Source organism: Halichoerus grypus, chromosome 7, assembly GCF_964656455.1.
Source record: "Halichoerus grypus chromosome 7, mHalGry1.hap1.1, whole genome shotgun sequence".
NCBI classification, from domain to species: Eukaryota; Metazoa; Chordata; class Mammalia; order Carnivora; family Phocidae; genus Halichoerus; species Halichoerus grypus.
The window spans coordinates 86,573,331-86,588,674 of NC_135718.1; the positions used below are offsets into that span (position 1 = coordinate 86,573,331).

Here is a 15,344-nt window from a genome sequence, read left to right on the forward strand (position 1 = left end):
TAATTTACTTTGAAAGACTACAGAATCATGGTAAAAAAGCCATGAATTCTATGTGCAGTATTCCCCTAGCGCTGGAGTTCTGCCGTTCTCATTGATCGGTAAACCTGGTCTTGGCTGGCTGTTCTCGCTGATCTTCTGGGGGAGGGGCCTGTTGCCGTGGTTCCCAAATGTCTTTGCTGGAGGCAGAATTGCCCCACCCTTGCCGGTCCCGGCTAAGTAATCTGCTCGGGTTTGCTCTCCGGAGCTTTTGTTCCCTGCAAGCTTTCCATACAGCTTTGGAGGCGGAGAGTGAAAATGGCGGCCTCCCAGTCTCCGCCCCGGAGGAGCCGAGAACTCGGGGTCCCGCTCCTCAGGGAGCCCCCAGAGAAAAGCAGTCAGTCACTCCCGTCTCCCCGGTCTCCGGCCACACTCCGCGCTCACCCGGCCTGTGACCGCGCCTTTCTATCTGGCACCCGACCCCGTGTGGAGTCTCCAAACCCAGCAGATCTCCACGGTGCGCTCCTGCACCTCTCCTTCCGGGGGAAGAAGGTGAATCTCCCCAGATCTGCCGCTTGTTGGGTCCCTGCTGGAGGAGCAGTGGCCTGACTGTGCCGCGGATCACGGTTTATAGCAACCCCGAGCTGAGAGCCCGCGCCTGGGCTCCGTCTCTGCAGCCGGCTTCCCCGCTTCGATACCTGGGAGCTCTGCCGCACTCAGGCACCCCCGGTCTTTCTGTGACCCCGAGGGTCCTGAGACCACACTGTCCCGCGAGGGTTCCACCCCCCACTTCGCCACCAGAGTGACGTCCCTCAGCGGAGCCGACTTCTAAAAGTTCCGATTTTGTGCTCCGCGGCTCTATCACTTGCCAGAAGCGGCCGACGGAGGCCCCTCCCCCGCCGTCTATCCTCCCGAATAACGCCTCGGATTCACTTCTCCGGACGTCCTACCTTCCAGAAAGTGGTCGCTTTTCTGTTCAGAGAGTTGTTGCTATTCTTTTCTTTGATCTTCTGTTGAGTTCGTAGGTGTTCAGAATGGTTTGATCCCTATCCAGCTGAATTCCTGAGAGGAGACGAAATCCAGGTCTCCTACTCCTCCGCCATCTTGCTCTGCCCCCCTCTTTTATTTACTCTTAAGTATTTTATTCTTTTTGATGCCATTGTAACTGGAATTATTTTAAATTTTGTTTTGGAAAATTAATTGCTAATGTATTTGAAATAAAGCTGATTTTTGTATATTTATCTGGTATCCAGCAATCTTAACTTGTTTATTAGTTCTAAGTTTTTTATTTTTTTTTTCTCCTTAGGATATGCAGGATCATAACACCTGCAAATAGAGATAGTTTTACTTCTTTTTTTGTCCAGTCTTACATCTTTTATTACTTTTTATTGCCTAATTGCCCTAGCTAGAATCTTCAGTACAATGTTACTAGAAGTGGGAAGAACCCATTCCTGTTTTATTCCTCATCTCAGAGAGGAAACTTTGGTCTTTTTTCATTAAATATGAAAGAAGTTAACTGGGGTTTTTGCAGGTGCTTTTTATCAGGTTGAGGAAGTTTCCTTCTCTTGTTAGTTTAATGTTTTCACATGAAATGTTAGATTTTGTTAAGTGCTGTTTTTCTGTGTCAGTTGAAATAATCGTGTGCTTTTTATTTTATGCTAATATGGTATACTACATTAAGTTACATATATATGTGTATATATATATCTTTAAAGATTTTATTTATTTATTTAATTGACAGAGAGAGAGAGACAGACAGCGTGAGAGGGAACACAAGTAGGGGGAGTGGGAGAGGGAGAAGCAGGCTTCCCGCCGAGCAGGGCGCCTGATGCAGGGCTCGATTCCAGGACCCCGGGATCATGACCTGAGCTGAAGTCAGTCGCTTAACCAACTGAGCCACCCAGGCGCCCCATATGTATATTTTTATACATTGAACCAACCTTGCATTCTTGGGATAAATTCCACTCAGTTATGGTATAGAATCCTTTGTATATGCAGCTAGATTGAGTTTGTTGGTATTTTGTTGAGGGTTTCTGTGCCTCTGTCCAATAAAGGATATTGGTCTGTAGTTTTCTTGTGATGTCTTTGTCTGGTTTGGGTTCCAGGAAAATAGTGGGCTTTTTGAATGAATTGGTATAATTTCTTCCTTAAATGTTTGACAGAATTCACAAGAAAACCTATCTGGGCCTGGGGCTTTCTATTTTGAAAGCTTATGAATTGTTCAGTTTCTTTAATAGATGTGGTCCTATTCAGATTGTTTATTTTTCTGATCTTTATGAGGGTATGTGGAAAGATTTTCTTAAATGGTTCTGTGCCATTATCTTGCTGCCAGAAATTCCTCATAGGTTTATTTTCTACCTTATTTTTTCACCTTAAATTGAGATGTCTATTGTATCTTACTATGATTTGATACTGCTTTTTAACTCAGTCTGATAGTTTCTGTCTTTTGATTAGTAGGAGATTGAACCTGTTCACATTTAGTAATAAACGGTATGCTTTGCTTTTATTCCTTCCATTTTATTTATGCTTATTATTTATTTTACTTTGTTAATTTTTCTCTTTCACTTTCTCAATTTTCTCATTTTTGTTGATTCAGTTGAATGGCTCTTAATTCCCAATGCCTCCCTCTACCTCCTTGATTTAGTGTTTCTTATGCTTTTCAGTGTGTTTATGAAATCTCCATCTTCCTAATAATTATGATTTAAATTTTATCTCCATATTAGCATATATTTGTAAATCTTCACTTTTCCATAAAAATGCTTCATTTTTTTATTTCCCACAATTAAGAGTAATAGAATATTTTTACTTTTCCATCTTGCTGAAATGAGACATATGATTTTTTTATTGTAGTAAAATACAAGTAACACAATTCAGTATCATTAAGCACATTCACAGTGTTGTGCAACCTTCACCATATCCATTTCCAGAACATTTTCATCATCCTAAACTGGGACTCTGTGTGCAGTGAACAGTAACAATTCATTCCCTGTGCATGGCCCCCGTCCTTCCACCAAGCCCTCGTGACCTCTAATGTACTTCCTGTCTCTCTGAATTTACCTATTCTAGGTAACTTATTCGGTGGAGTATTCATACCATATTTGAACTTTTTATCTGGCTTATTTTGCTCAGTATAATGTTTTCAAGGTCCATTCACGTTGTAACACGTATGAGAATTCCTTTCCTTTTTAAGGCTAGATAACAGTATAGTATGTATACACCATGTTTTATTTATTCATTCCTCTATTGATGGACATTTGGGTCGTGTTTACCTTTTGCTCTTGTGAATGATGTTGTTATCATTTCTGTTTCTTTTGCTGATATGCCCTGAGTTGGAGTTGCTATATCATATGGCCATCCCACATATACCTCTCTGAGGAGTGTCCAGCTATTTTCCACGGTAGCTGCTCTAGTTTGATTCCCACCAGCAAGCACCAGGGTGCTAATCCTCAGTGACAGGATTACTGAGAGATACTTTTAGAAAATAGGAGCCATCCTAATTGTTGTGAAGTTATATCTCACAGTGGCCTAGATTTGTATTTCCCTAATGATGAGTGATACTGAGCATCTTTTCTTGTACTGATTGACCACCTGTACATATATCTCCTTTGGAGGAATGTCTAATTATTGATGTGTTCTGGATATTAATAAGATATAAAAGTTTGGAAAGACTATGTTTTTTTCCTTCTTATTTCTTAATCTAGAATATACAAGAATGTTTTCTCTGTCACTGAAAAGATAACAGATGATTACGAAGAATTTGTTGATAATTCAAACTTACGTGCCACTTCTGTTTTAAAGTCAGAAGTAAAAACGGAAGCAGATATTAATGAGGTAAAATGGTCTTTGAAAAATATAAGCATAGATTTTTTTTATGTAAAATGAATAAGTTTGGAATTAAAAATATGATTTATGATTATTCACAGTCTCTTGCACACGTGCACACACACACACACACAGACATCCTTCCCACTGTAGAAAGCTATAATTACACTTATATCAGTTGGTTCATTTGTTCACGCGTTATTGAGTACTTATTATTTACCAGTCACTGAGCTAGGCACTGGAATACAGCAGTGGGCAGAACACGTCCCTGACCTCTTGGAGTTTATATTCTGCTAAGAGAGACAGATAATGAAGCCATGAGTGCCATGAAGAAAAGCAAAGGAAGATAAGGGAATGCAGAGTGATGCTGTATGCTACTTTACATGGGAATGGTCAGGAGAGACCACCCTATCTAAAGTAGCAGCTACCCCCTTCGGCCCCCACTACTATATACCTCTAAATCTTTGCTGGTCTTCAGAGTACTTTTTTCGTTATTACTAACTCAAAAATGATACAAGACAAATATGAGAAATCTTGACAGAATCCTAGAAAAACTTTAATTAGGAAATCTTTTCTTGCCATGAAGAATTGTATCCCACCCCCCTAATATTTTATTGGGATTAAACTTTATGTGCTAGATGCTTGTCCTAGTTGGCAAAGCAGCATTTTTATGAGATAGCACTGTATAATATGTATACTTTACACATTTTTCCTTTAAAAATAGGTAGATTTGGTAACAAGGGAAAATAAAATATCTACATTTTTTATTTTAATTTGTATTTCTGTTATTACTGGTATATTTTAAAATATATGTTACTGGAAATTTTTGCCCATTAAGCTCCTGGATTGATTTTTCTTATTATTTTGTAGGAATTCTTCATGTCTATATTGCAGTTATCTTTTCCTACTAGATGGCTTGTTACTTTTATTCCCTTATGATGTATTATTATCAATAATTCTTTTTTTAAGATTTGTTTATTTGAGAGAGAGAGAGTGCGAGCAGGAGTAGGGGCAGGGGGAGAGGGAGGGAGAGAGAGAGGAAAACAGACTCCCGCTGAGTGTGGAGCCTGACATGGGGCTCAATCTCATGACCCTGAGGTCATGACCTGAGCCGAAATCAAGAGTCAGACGCTCAACTGACTGAGCCACCCAAGCACCTCTATTATCTATAATTCTTAATTTCAGTGTAATTGATTTTATCAATCCTTATATTTGTGTTTGTGTTTGTAATTATTTACCATCCTGAGTCATAAATATATTCTTCTCTATTTTCTTATGAAAGCTTTGGAGTCTTTCCTTCACATTTATCTCTAAATCTGTGCGTAGTGTATGTTAGGGTTCATTTTCATTTATTTCTGTATGAGTGACTGTTGCTCAGGCACAATTTCTTTACATCCCTTCCCTGCCGATCTGCACAGCAGCTCTTTCTTTATCATTTATCATATGTCTCCATACACGTGTCTTCTCTTTCCAAACTGTTACTCTGTCCCATTGATCTACTCGCCTGTTACTGTGCCGATCCCACACCAGATTAATGGTATAGCTTTGAAATAAGTCTTCTCCTTTTCTAAGAGTGTCTTGTCTATTCTCAGCTGTTTGCATTTCCGTATACATTTTAGAATCAGACCCTATTTGGATTTTGATTGAAATTGCCTAGAAGGTGGGGAGAGTTAATATTTTATGATACTAGGTCTTCCCACATGATTGTAAAATTCGTTTAAGTCTTCTTTAATGTTTTTCTATGTCTTTTATAATTTTTTTCATAAAAATCTTGTGGGTTTTTTTGTTTTGTTTTGTTTTGTGGATTTAGCCTGTGTGCTTTATAGTTCCAGCCCATACTCTAAGGGAATTGCTTCTACTAGTTCTTTATGAACACTTCAGAATAGAAATATTTTTAGATAAAAATATATGCACTGCTTTAATTTTTTCCTTAGGGTTAACATTAAATCAGCACTATGGACCTTTTTATGGCCTTCCATTTACATTGCAGAATTTCTCTTTAGACAAGGTTATACCAATTTCTATTAAAGACTGCCTTTTAAATGTATACTATTTTATACTTGCTGTTGCTTATTGATAACTGAAATCTGGGATTAACTGGTCTTAATTTTTGCGTATTGCTCATAATCTTAGATATTTTTCTTATGCTCATTAGCCATTTGTATTTCTCATTTTTATGACTTTTTGGTGTTCTTTCCCATTTTTCTGATGGAGTTTTTTTCTTACTGAATTACAAAACTATTTATAAAATACAGACCATAACCATTTGTTAGGCCATGAAAATATAAATCTTCATGCATTATTTTTTGTGCATTCTTCAATCTGCCCTCCATAGTTCACAGTAAATTTTTTTTGAAATATATTATTGATTACTGGAATATACATGTTAAAGTTTGCATAGGGTCACAGTGCTATGCTGCATCTGTACATTTTCTCACTCAACATTATGTTGTCAAGACTCGTGTCACATATCGGTGGGTCTGGGTCCAGATCTCACAGTGATATGCCACCAAATGCCCTCAGTGTGGGACTGGAAGTGTTGTCAGCAGATAGCCTTTAGCTGTCTGCTTTTTCAGAGATGGCTTCAAGTGCAGCCCCCTTGTTCAAGGTCATGCCCCTTTTTGGGGGAGGCCCACATGCAATGAACAATTGTTACAAGGATATTAAAAACTCTGAAGGGCCATTCCTGCTCCTGAGCTCCCCATGGCTTGGCCAAGCCTATGGTGTGGCCTGTATAACAGCTCAGCCTTCCCCTCTACCCACCCTGCTTGCTTTCTCTCCCTTCCACACATGTTGACCCAGGCACATTCCTTAGTGTTTACATCCTGCCTGTCTCAAATTGGCTTCCCAGGGAACCCAATCTATGACAGTATGTACAAACAGAAACACACACACACACACACACACACACGTACGTAATTTATCGTTTCTGATTGTTACACAGTATTCCCACTTTTCTTCTTTGAATTGCATATTGATACTTTTGAACATTTTTTCTATTGGGTTTCTTACTGATTTTTAGGACTTTTTGTGTATTCCAGATATTGATTCTTTGTTAATTTTAGACTTTGTTAATACTACCTCTTAACTTTGTCCTTGTCTATTAATCTTAGGTATAGATCTTTGGTAATAGAAATTCTTAATTTTGATGTTTTAAAATTCAATACTGATTCTGATTTTCCAGTTTGCTTATGAGTAGATTTGATGTAGACAGTGTTGTGATCCTGTGTATCCCTGGTTCCACTTTTGCCCCACAGCCCTGATTGTAGCATCTCGCTCATACTCTGCCCTCTAGTATCTGACCTTGGTTCTCTCCTATTTTTGCTAAACTCATGTTGGTATGGACTGAGTTTTTGAGCACATTCTAATATCTAGTCCAAGGGCGACTGACTGGCTCAGTCGGTTAAGCGTCTGCCTTCAGCTCAGGTCATGATCCCAAGGTCCTGTGATCGAGTTCCGCATCGGGCTCCCTGCTCAGGGGGGAGCCTGCTTCTCCCTCTCCCTCTGCCCCTCCCCCTGCTTGTGCTCTCTCTCTCTCTCAAATAAATAAATAATCTTAAAAAAGATAGATAATTATTTTATTTGGGATGTGTTGAGTCAGAGGTACCTGTGGGCAACCAGGTGAAAATATTTCTATTAGGATTTTGGAAATCTAGATTTGACTCTCAAGAGAGAGCAGGGCTAATTGGGGGAGGTCCCCACTTCCCATTGCATACTGTAGAATTTAGATGTAGCTATTTCTATCTTGTAATGTACAGTCTTGAGGAAATCAGACTATTTGCTGAGATCCATTCTTGTTGGCATGAAAAAAGACACCCAAAAAATTTATTACAAAAAGATTTTCAAGCCCCACTTCATATTTTAACTGTGGGCTTTGGAGTCACAGACCCACAACAAACTTTAGCCTTAACTACATGCTAGCAATATAGCCTTTGACAATATAAGCTTCCCGAGTCTGAGTTTTCTTTTTATGCATAATAAGAGTAATAATTTCTTCCTCAAGGTTACTGTGAAGATGAGGTGAAGGTAACCTGTTTACTATAGTGCCTAGGACATGATAAGTACTCATCAATTTGTAACTATATCAAATTATGGTATGCTATGAGTATACTGTATCAAGTATACTTCAGTATTTGATATAGATCCAAGTATACTGTATCAAGTAGTAAGTCCAGCATACATATTTCAAGAATGAGTCTATGCAAAATATGTATGTACTATAATATTAGAATGTGTGTAGGGGTTGAGGTCCAGTCATTATCAGAATTAGAGGTATTTTCCAGAAGAAGCTACACAACACATTATATATTTGTTTGGAATTGTCTGTGAACTTCTTTATTGTGATAAAATGTACATAATGTATAATTTACCATTTTAACCATTTTTACAAATAAAATTCAGTGGCACTAGGGCATTCACAATGGGGTGCACTATCAGCACTATCCATTTTGCAGAAGTTTTTAATCATCCCATAGAAACTTCCTATTTATTTGTGTGGAACATTTAAGGATTGCATATCACCCTCAGCATCTACTCAGGCTCTTTCCCCAGCAGCTTAATAGGGTGTTAATGGTGTTTGTTTATACTGTTAACTGCCTTTATTTATAAATGAATGGTCGAGGTTCTAACAGGCAAAATAGCTAACCACTGAGAAACATTGGGTGCCTCAGAACAATGGATTGCATGTGGGCTCTGAGGAATCCATTCATTAGTGGAGAACCCATGCCGAGACAGAGCCTAAGGGCAAACACATTGTATAAGTAAGATATTTATACGTAAAATACTCCGGCTATTTCTCGTTAGAGATGGATACCCGTACTAGGATATGTATGTTAAAGTGAGGAACTAGTGTCTATAGAAATGGATTTGAAGTATATTCCTGATTCATAATTCTTAATGTGGATTACACAGTAAAGTCTCCTGCTCAGCTTTTAAATGATTCAAATTCTTGGTATAAAATTGCTCAATCAATATATTGTAACCTGAAACAAATGTAACATTGTATGTTAATTATACTTCAATTAAAAAAAAAAAAGATTCTTGGGCCCTGCCCCTGACCTTTTAACTCATAATCTCTGGGGATAGGGCCTAAGAATTTGTATTTTTAATAAGCTCTCAGATGATTACTATGTAGCCACTCTGGCATTAATTTACAGTCTTCTGGGGGAGACTACTGCATTATAATGTACCTGTGTTTTACATTAACTTATTTTAACATGCAAATGTCAGTTACATGGTAACATAATGTTATTCAGTTATACTGAAGTTATTATTGGTCATTTAAAAGTTAGAGCTGTATCATTCTAATTTAAAGGAATGTTCTTTCAGTTAGAACTGTCATCCTAACGTGTCTATTCATTAGATTTTGAATAGGATTAAAATGGATGAGGATTTGAGAAAAATATATGCACCAGTATTTGAAGTAATTCTACACTTGAGTATTCCCGAAGAGAGTGAGTCTTCAGAAATTTCCACAGAGAACTCTCATGAGTCTGACAAGTCCTCCGAAGAATCTGAGTTGTGTGAAGAAGATGAGGCATCAAAAAATGAAGTTGGGTGTCTCATGAAACACTCCAGTGAAGAACTGCAAATAATGAAGAAACCAAAAAAAGGCTCTTACAACTTTGAAGGAATTCTTTCAGGTAAGATGAAGGAGACTATTAAGAAAGAAGGAAAATGTCCTAACAGCTGGAAAAGACAAATGAGAGAAAATTATAGTAGTTTATATAAGACCCGTGACTAGGTTGTAAATGTTAAGAATGCTCAAAGTGAGCATAAATTTAGATCATTTGTGGTGTGTGTAAGTAATAACACCATCATTCATTTTGGTCTCAGTACTCACACCATTTCTCACTAAAGGGACCTGGGGACCCCCTCCGTGAGGATGAACACCACCTGGGATGCTTGTTAACAGTTAAAGCTCTCGGACTCCATCAAGATCTGGGGGTGAGGTGTCCTGCTGGAACATTACCTTTTAGATGACCTTTCCAGCTTATTCTTAGGTGTTTGGGAACCACTGACACATGTCAATTGATCATTTAGCTGGTTTAAATACCAATCAGTGTTTTATTCTCTCTTTTTTTCAATGGATTCTTACAGACATCGAAATCATGACTGAGTTTGAGAATAAATACATATATGATGAGTAAGTAGTCGACATTTTAAAAATTACAAGTAATTATAATTTCTGTTAGTTACTGCATTTTTCTGAAATAAGCTTTTATTTTCTCAGATTTTCGGAATTTGCTACAAATCTCTTCTTAGCTCCCAACAGATTAGAGTTTTCGATAAAAATTCAAAATATGGTGACTGACATTGAAAAATGTATAAGTAAGTATTTTAAAAGTTTAGCTAGATACATTGCCTCCTTTGGCAATATTTTCTTAGATGTAGGCATTTGATGCTTATACCCAGAGATGTGGCACATACTACAGTGTATCAGGAGATCAGAAAGTCCCAGTCTTTGGGATCAGTGTGAACTTGGGATTATTTGAGGATGTGTGAATTACACGTACAGCCACAAAGTGCATAAAAGATGGGCATTAGGAAAATAGCCTAAGGTTTGGATTTTTCAATGATATACTACAGAATTTTATGAGACTTAAATAAGCCATATCTTATAGCGTAACAAGATTCTGTTTCCATCTTTTTAATTTTTTTATTGTTATGTTAATCACCATACATTACATCATTAGTTTTAGATGTAGTGTTCCATGATTCATTGTTTGTGCATAACACCTAGTTTGTTTCCTGAGATTAAGAATTCCTCATATCAGTGAGGTCATATGATACATGTCTTTCTCTGTTTGACTTATTTCGCTCAGCATAGTACCCTCCAGTTCCATCCACGTCGTTGCAAATGGAAGATCTCATTCCTTTTGATGGCTGCATAATATTCCGTTGTCTATATATACCACCTCTTCTTTATCCATTCATCTGTCGATAGACATCTTGGCTCTTTCCACAGTTTGGCTATTGTGGACATTGCTGCTATAAACATCGGGGTGCACATACCCCTTCAGAGCCCTACATTTGTATCTTTGGGGTAAATACCCAGTAGTGCAATTGCTGGGTCATATGGTAGCTCTATTTCCAACTTTTTGAGGAACCTCCATACTGTTTTCCAGAGTGGCTGCACCAGCTTGCATTCCCACCAATAGTGTAGGAGGGTTCCCCTTTCTCCGCATCCCTGCCAACATCTGTCGTTTCCTGACTTGTTAATTTTAGCCATTCTGACTGGTGTGAGGTGGTATCTCATTGAGGTTTTGATTTGTATTTCCCTGATGCCGAGCGACGTTGAGCACTTTTTCATATGTCTGTTGGCCATTTGGATGTCTTCTTTGGAAAAATGTCTGTTCATGTCTTCTGCCCATTTCTTGATTGGATCATTTGTTCTTTGGGTGTTGACTTTGATAAGTTCTTTATAGATTTTGGATACTAGCCCTTTATCTGATACGTCATTTGCAAATATCTTCTCCCATTCTGTCAGTTGTCTTTTGGTTTTATTGACTGTTTCTTTTGCTGTGCAAAAGTATTTATCTTGATGAAGTCCCAATAGTTCATTTTTGCGTTGCTTCCCTCACCTTTGGCGATGTGTCTAGGAAGAAGGTGCTGTGGCTGAGGTCAAAAGGTCGCTGCCTGTGTTCTCTTCAAGGATTTTGATAGATTTCTGTCTCACATTGAGGACTTTTATCCATTTTGAGCCTATTTTTGTGTGTGGTGTAAGGAAATGGTCCAGTTTCATTCTTCTGCATGTGGCTGTCCAATTTTCCCAACACCATTTGTTGAAGAGACTGTCTTTTTTCCATTGGACATTCTTTCCTGCTTTGTCGAAGATTAGTTGACCATAAAGTTGAGGGTCCATTTCTGGGCTCTCTATTCTGTTCCATTGATCTACGTGTCTGTTTTTGTGCCAGTACCATACTGTCTTGATGATGACAGCTTTGTAATAGAGCTGGAAGTCCGGAATTGTGATGCCACCAGCTTTGGTTTTCTTTTTCAACATTCCTCTGGCTATGCGGGGTCTTTTCTGGTTCCATACAAATTTTAGGATTATTTGTTCCATTTCTTTGAAAAAAGTGGATGGTATTTTGATGGGGATTGCATTGAATGTGTAGATTGCTCTAGGTAGCATAGACATTTTCACAATATTTTTTCTTCCAATCCATGAGCATGGAACGTTTTTCCATTTCTTTGTGTCTTCCTCAATTTCTTTCATGAGTATTTTGTAGTTTTCTGAGTACAGATCCTTTGCCTCTTTGGTTAGATTTATGCCTAGGTATCTTACAGGTGTAATTATAAATGGGATCGACTCCTTAATTTCTCTTTCTTCTGACTTGTTGTTCGTATATAGGAATGCCACTGATTTCTGTGCATTGATTTTATATCCTGCCAGTTTACTGAATTCCTATATGAGTTCTAGCAGTTTTGGGGTGGAGTCTTTGGGGTTTTCTACATAAAGTATCATATCATCTGCAAACAGTGAGAGTTTGACTTCTTTGCCAATTTGGATGCCTTTGATTTCTTTCTGTTGTCTGATTGCTGTGGCTAGGACTTCTAATACTATGTTGAATAGCAGTGGTGATAGTGGACATCCCTGCCGCGTTCCTGACCTTATGGAGAAATCTCTCAGTTTCTCCGCATTGAGAATGATATTTGCTGTAGGTTTTTCATAGATGGCTTTTATGATATTGAGGTATGTACCCTCTATGCCTATACTCTGAAGAGTTTTGATCAAGAAAGGATGCTGTACTTTGTCAAATGCTTTTTCTGCATCTATTGAGAGGATCATATGATTCTTGTTCTTTCTTTTGTTAATGTATTGTATCACGTTGATTGATTTGCGGATGTTGAACCAACCTTGCAGCCCAGGAAAAAATCCCACTTGGTTGTGGTGAATAATTCTTTTAATGTACTGTTGGATCCTATTGGCTAGTATTTTGGTGAGAATTTTTGCATCCATGTTCATCAGGGATATTGGTCTGTAATTCTCCTTTTTGATGGGGTCTTTGTCTGGTTTTGGGATCAAGGTAATGCTGGCCTCATAAAATGAGTTTGGAAGTTTTCCTTCCATTTCTAATTTTTGGAATAGTTTCAGAAGAATAGATATTAATTCTTCTTTAAATGTTTGGTAGAATTCCCCTGGGAAGCCATCTGGCCCTGGGCTTTTGTTGGGAGATTTTTGATGACTGCTTCAATTTCCTTAGTGGTTATAGGTCTGTTCAGGTTTCCTATTTCTTCCTGGTTCAGTTTTGGTAGTTGATACATCTCTAGGAATGCATCCATTTCTTCCAGGTTATCTAATTTGCTGGCATAGAGTTGCTCAGGTGTTGGTTGTGATCTCTCCTCTTTCATTCATGATTTTGTTGATTTGGGTCATTTCTCTTTTCTTTTTGATAAGTCTGACCAGGGGTTTATCAATCTTGTTAATTCTTTCAAAGAACCAGCTCCTAGTTTCGTTGATCTGTTCTACTGTTCTTTTGGTTTCTATTTCATTGATTTCTGCTCTGATCTTTATTATTTCTCTTCTCCTGCTGGGTTTAGGCTTTATTTGCTGTTCTTTCTCCAGCTCCTTTAGGTGTAGGGTTAGGTTGTGTACTTGAGACCTTTCTTGGTTCTTGAGAAAGGCTTGTATTGTTATATACTTTCCTCTTAGGACTGCCTTTGCTACATCCCAAAGATTTTGAATAGTTATGTTTTCATTTTCATTGGTTTCCATGAATTTTTTAAATTCTTTAATTTCCTGGTTGACCCATTCATTCTTCAGGAGGATGCTCTTTAGCCTCCATGTATTTGAGTTCTTTCCGACTTTCCTCTTGTGATTGAGTTCTAGTTTCAAAGCATTGTGGTCTGAAAATAGGCAGGGAATGATCCCAATCTTTTGGTACCAGTTGAGACCTGATTTATGACCTAGGATGTGATCTATTCTGGAGAATGTTCCATGGGCACTAGAGAAGAATGTGTATTCCATTGCTTTGGGATGGAATGTTCTGAATATGTCTGTGAAGTCCATTTGGTCCAGTGTGTCATTTAAAGTCTTTATTTCCTTGTTGATCTTTTGCTTAGATGATCTGTCCATTTCAGTGAGGGGGTGTTCAAGTCCCCCACTATTATTGTATTGTTGTCGATGTGTTTCTTTGCTTTTGTTATTAATTGGCTTATATAACTGGCTGCTCCCATGTTAGGGGTATAGATATTTACAATTGTTAGATCTTCTTGTTGGATAGACCCTTTAAGTAGGATATAGTGTCCTCCCTCATCTCTTATTACAGTCTTTGGTTTAAAATCTAATTTGTCTGATATAAGGATTGCCACCCCAGCTTTCTTTTGGTGTCCGTTAGCATGGTAAATGGTTTCCCACCCCCTCACTTTCAATCTGGGGGTGTCTTCGGGTCTAAAATGAGTCTCTTGCAGACAGCATATCGATGGGTCTTGTTTTTTAATCCAATCTGATAGCCTGTGTCTTTTGATTGGGGCATTTAGCCCATTTACATTCAGGGTAACTATTGAAAGATAAGAATTTAGTGCCATTGTATTGCCTGTCAGGTGACTGTTACTGTATATTGTCTGTGTTCCTTTCTGGTCTATGTTGCTTTTAGGCTCTCTGTTTGCTTAGAGGACCCCTTTCAATATTTCTTGTAGGGCTGGTTTGGTGTTTGCAAATTCCTTTAGTTTTTGTTTGTCCTGGAAGCTTTTTATCTCTCCTTCTATTTTCAATGACAGCCTAGCTGGATATAGTATTCTTGGCTGCATATTTTTCTCATTTAGTGCTCTGAATATATCCTGCCAGTCCTTTCTGGCCTGCCAGGTCTCAGTGGATAGGTCTGTTGCCAATCTAATGTTTCTACCATTGTAGGTTACATATCTCTTCTCCCGAGCTGCTTTCAGGATTTTCTCTTTGTCTCTGAGACTCGTAAGTTTTACTATTAGATGTTGGGGTGTTGACCTATTTTTATTGATTTTGAGGGGGGTTCTCTGTGCCTGCTGGGTTTTGATGCCTGTTTCCTTCCTAAAATTAGGGAAGTTCTCTGCTATAATTTGCTCCAATATACCTTCTGCCCCTCTCTCTCTTTCTTCTTCTTCTGGGATCCCAATTATCCTAATGTTGTTTCATCTTATGGTATCGCTTATCTCTCGAATTCTGCCCTTGTGATCCAGTAGTTGTTTATCTCTCTTTTTCTCAGCTTCTTTATTTTCCATTATTTGGTCTTCTATATCACTGATTCTCTCTTCTGCCTCATTTAACCTAGCAGTTAGCGCCCCCATGTTTGATTGCACCTCATTAATAGCCTTTTTAATTTCGACTTGTTAGATTTTAGTTCTTTTATTTCCCCAGAAAGCGTTTCTCTAATAACTTCCATGCTTTTTTCAAGCCCAGCTAGTATCTTTAAAGTGATGATTCTGAATTCTAGATCCCACATCTTACTAATGTCTGTATTGAGTAGGTCCCTGGCAGTCGGTACTACCTCTTGTTCTTTTTGTTGAGGTGATTTTTTCCGTCTTGTCATTTTGTCCAGAGGAGAATAGATGAATGAGAGAACAAAATG

At 38.2% G+C, this 15,344-nt stretch overlaps 1 protein-coding gene across 1 annotated transcript in view; it reads left to right on the forward strand.

Annotated features, from left to right (window-relative positions):
• DNAH14 (dynein axonemal heavy chain 14) overlaps positions 1-15,344 on the forward strand; it is a 346,072-nt gene that overhangs the window by 85,040 nt on the left and 245,688 nt on the right. The window contains exons 12-15 of the mRNA XM_078078658.1: positions 3,678-3,807; positions 9,161-9,440; positions 9,898-9,943; positions 10,031-10,128. Of these exons, the coding sequence (XP_077934784.1) occupies positions 3,678-3,807; positions 9,161-9,440; positions 9,898-9,943; positions 10,031-10,128 (554 nt within the window). The remainder of the gene's footprint in view (positions 1-3,677; positions 3,808-9,160; positions 9,441-9,897; positions 9,944-10,030; positions 10,129-15,344) is intronic.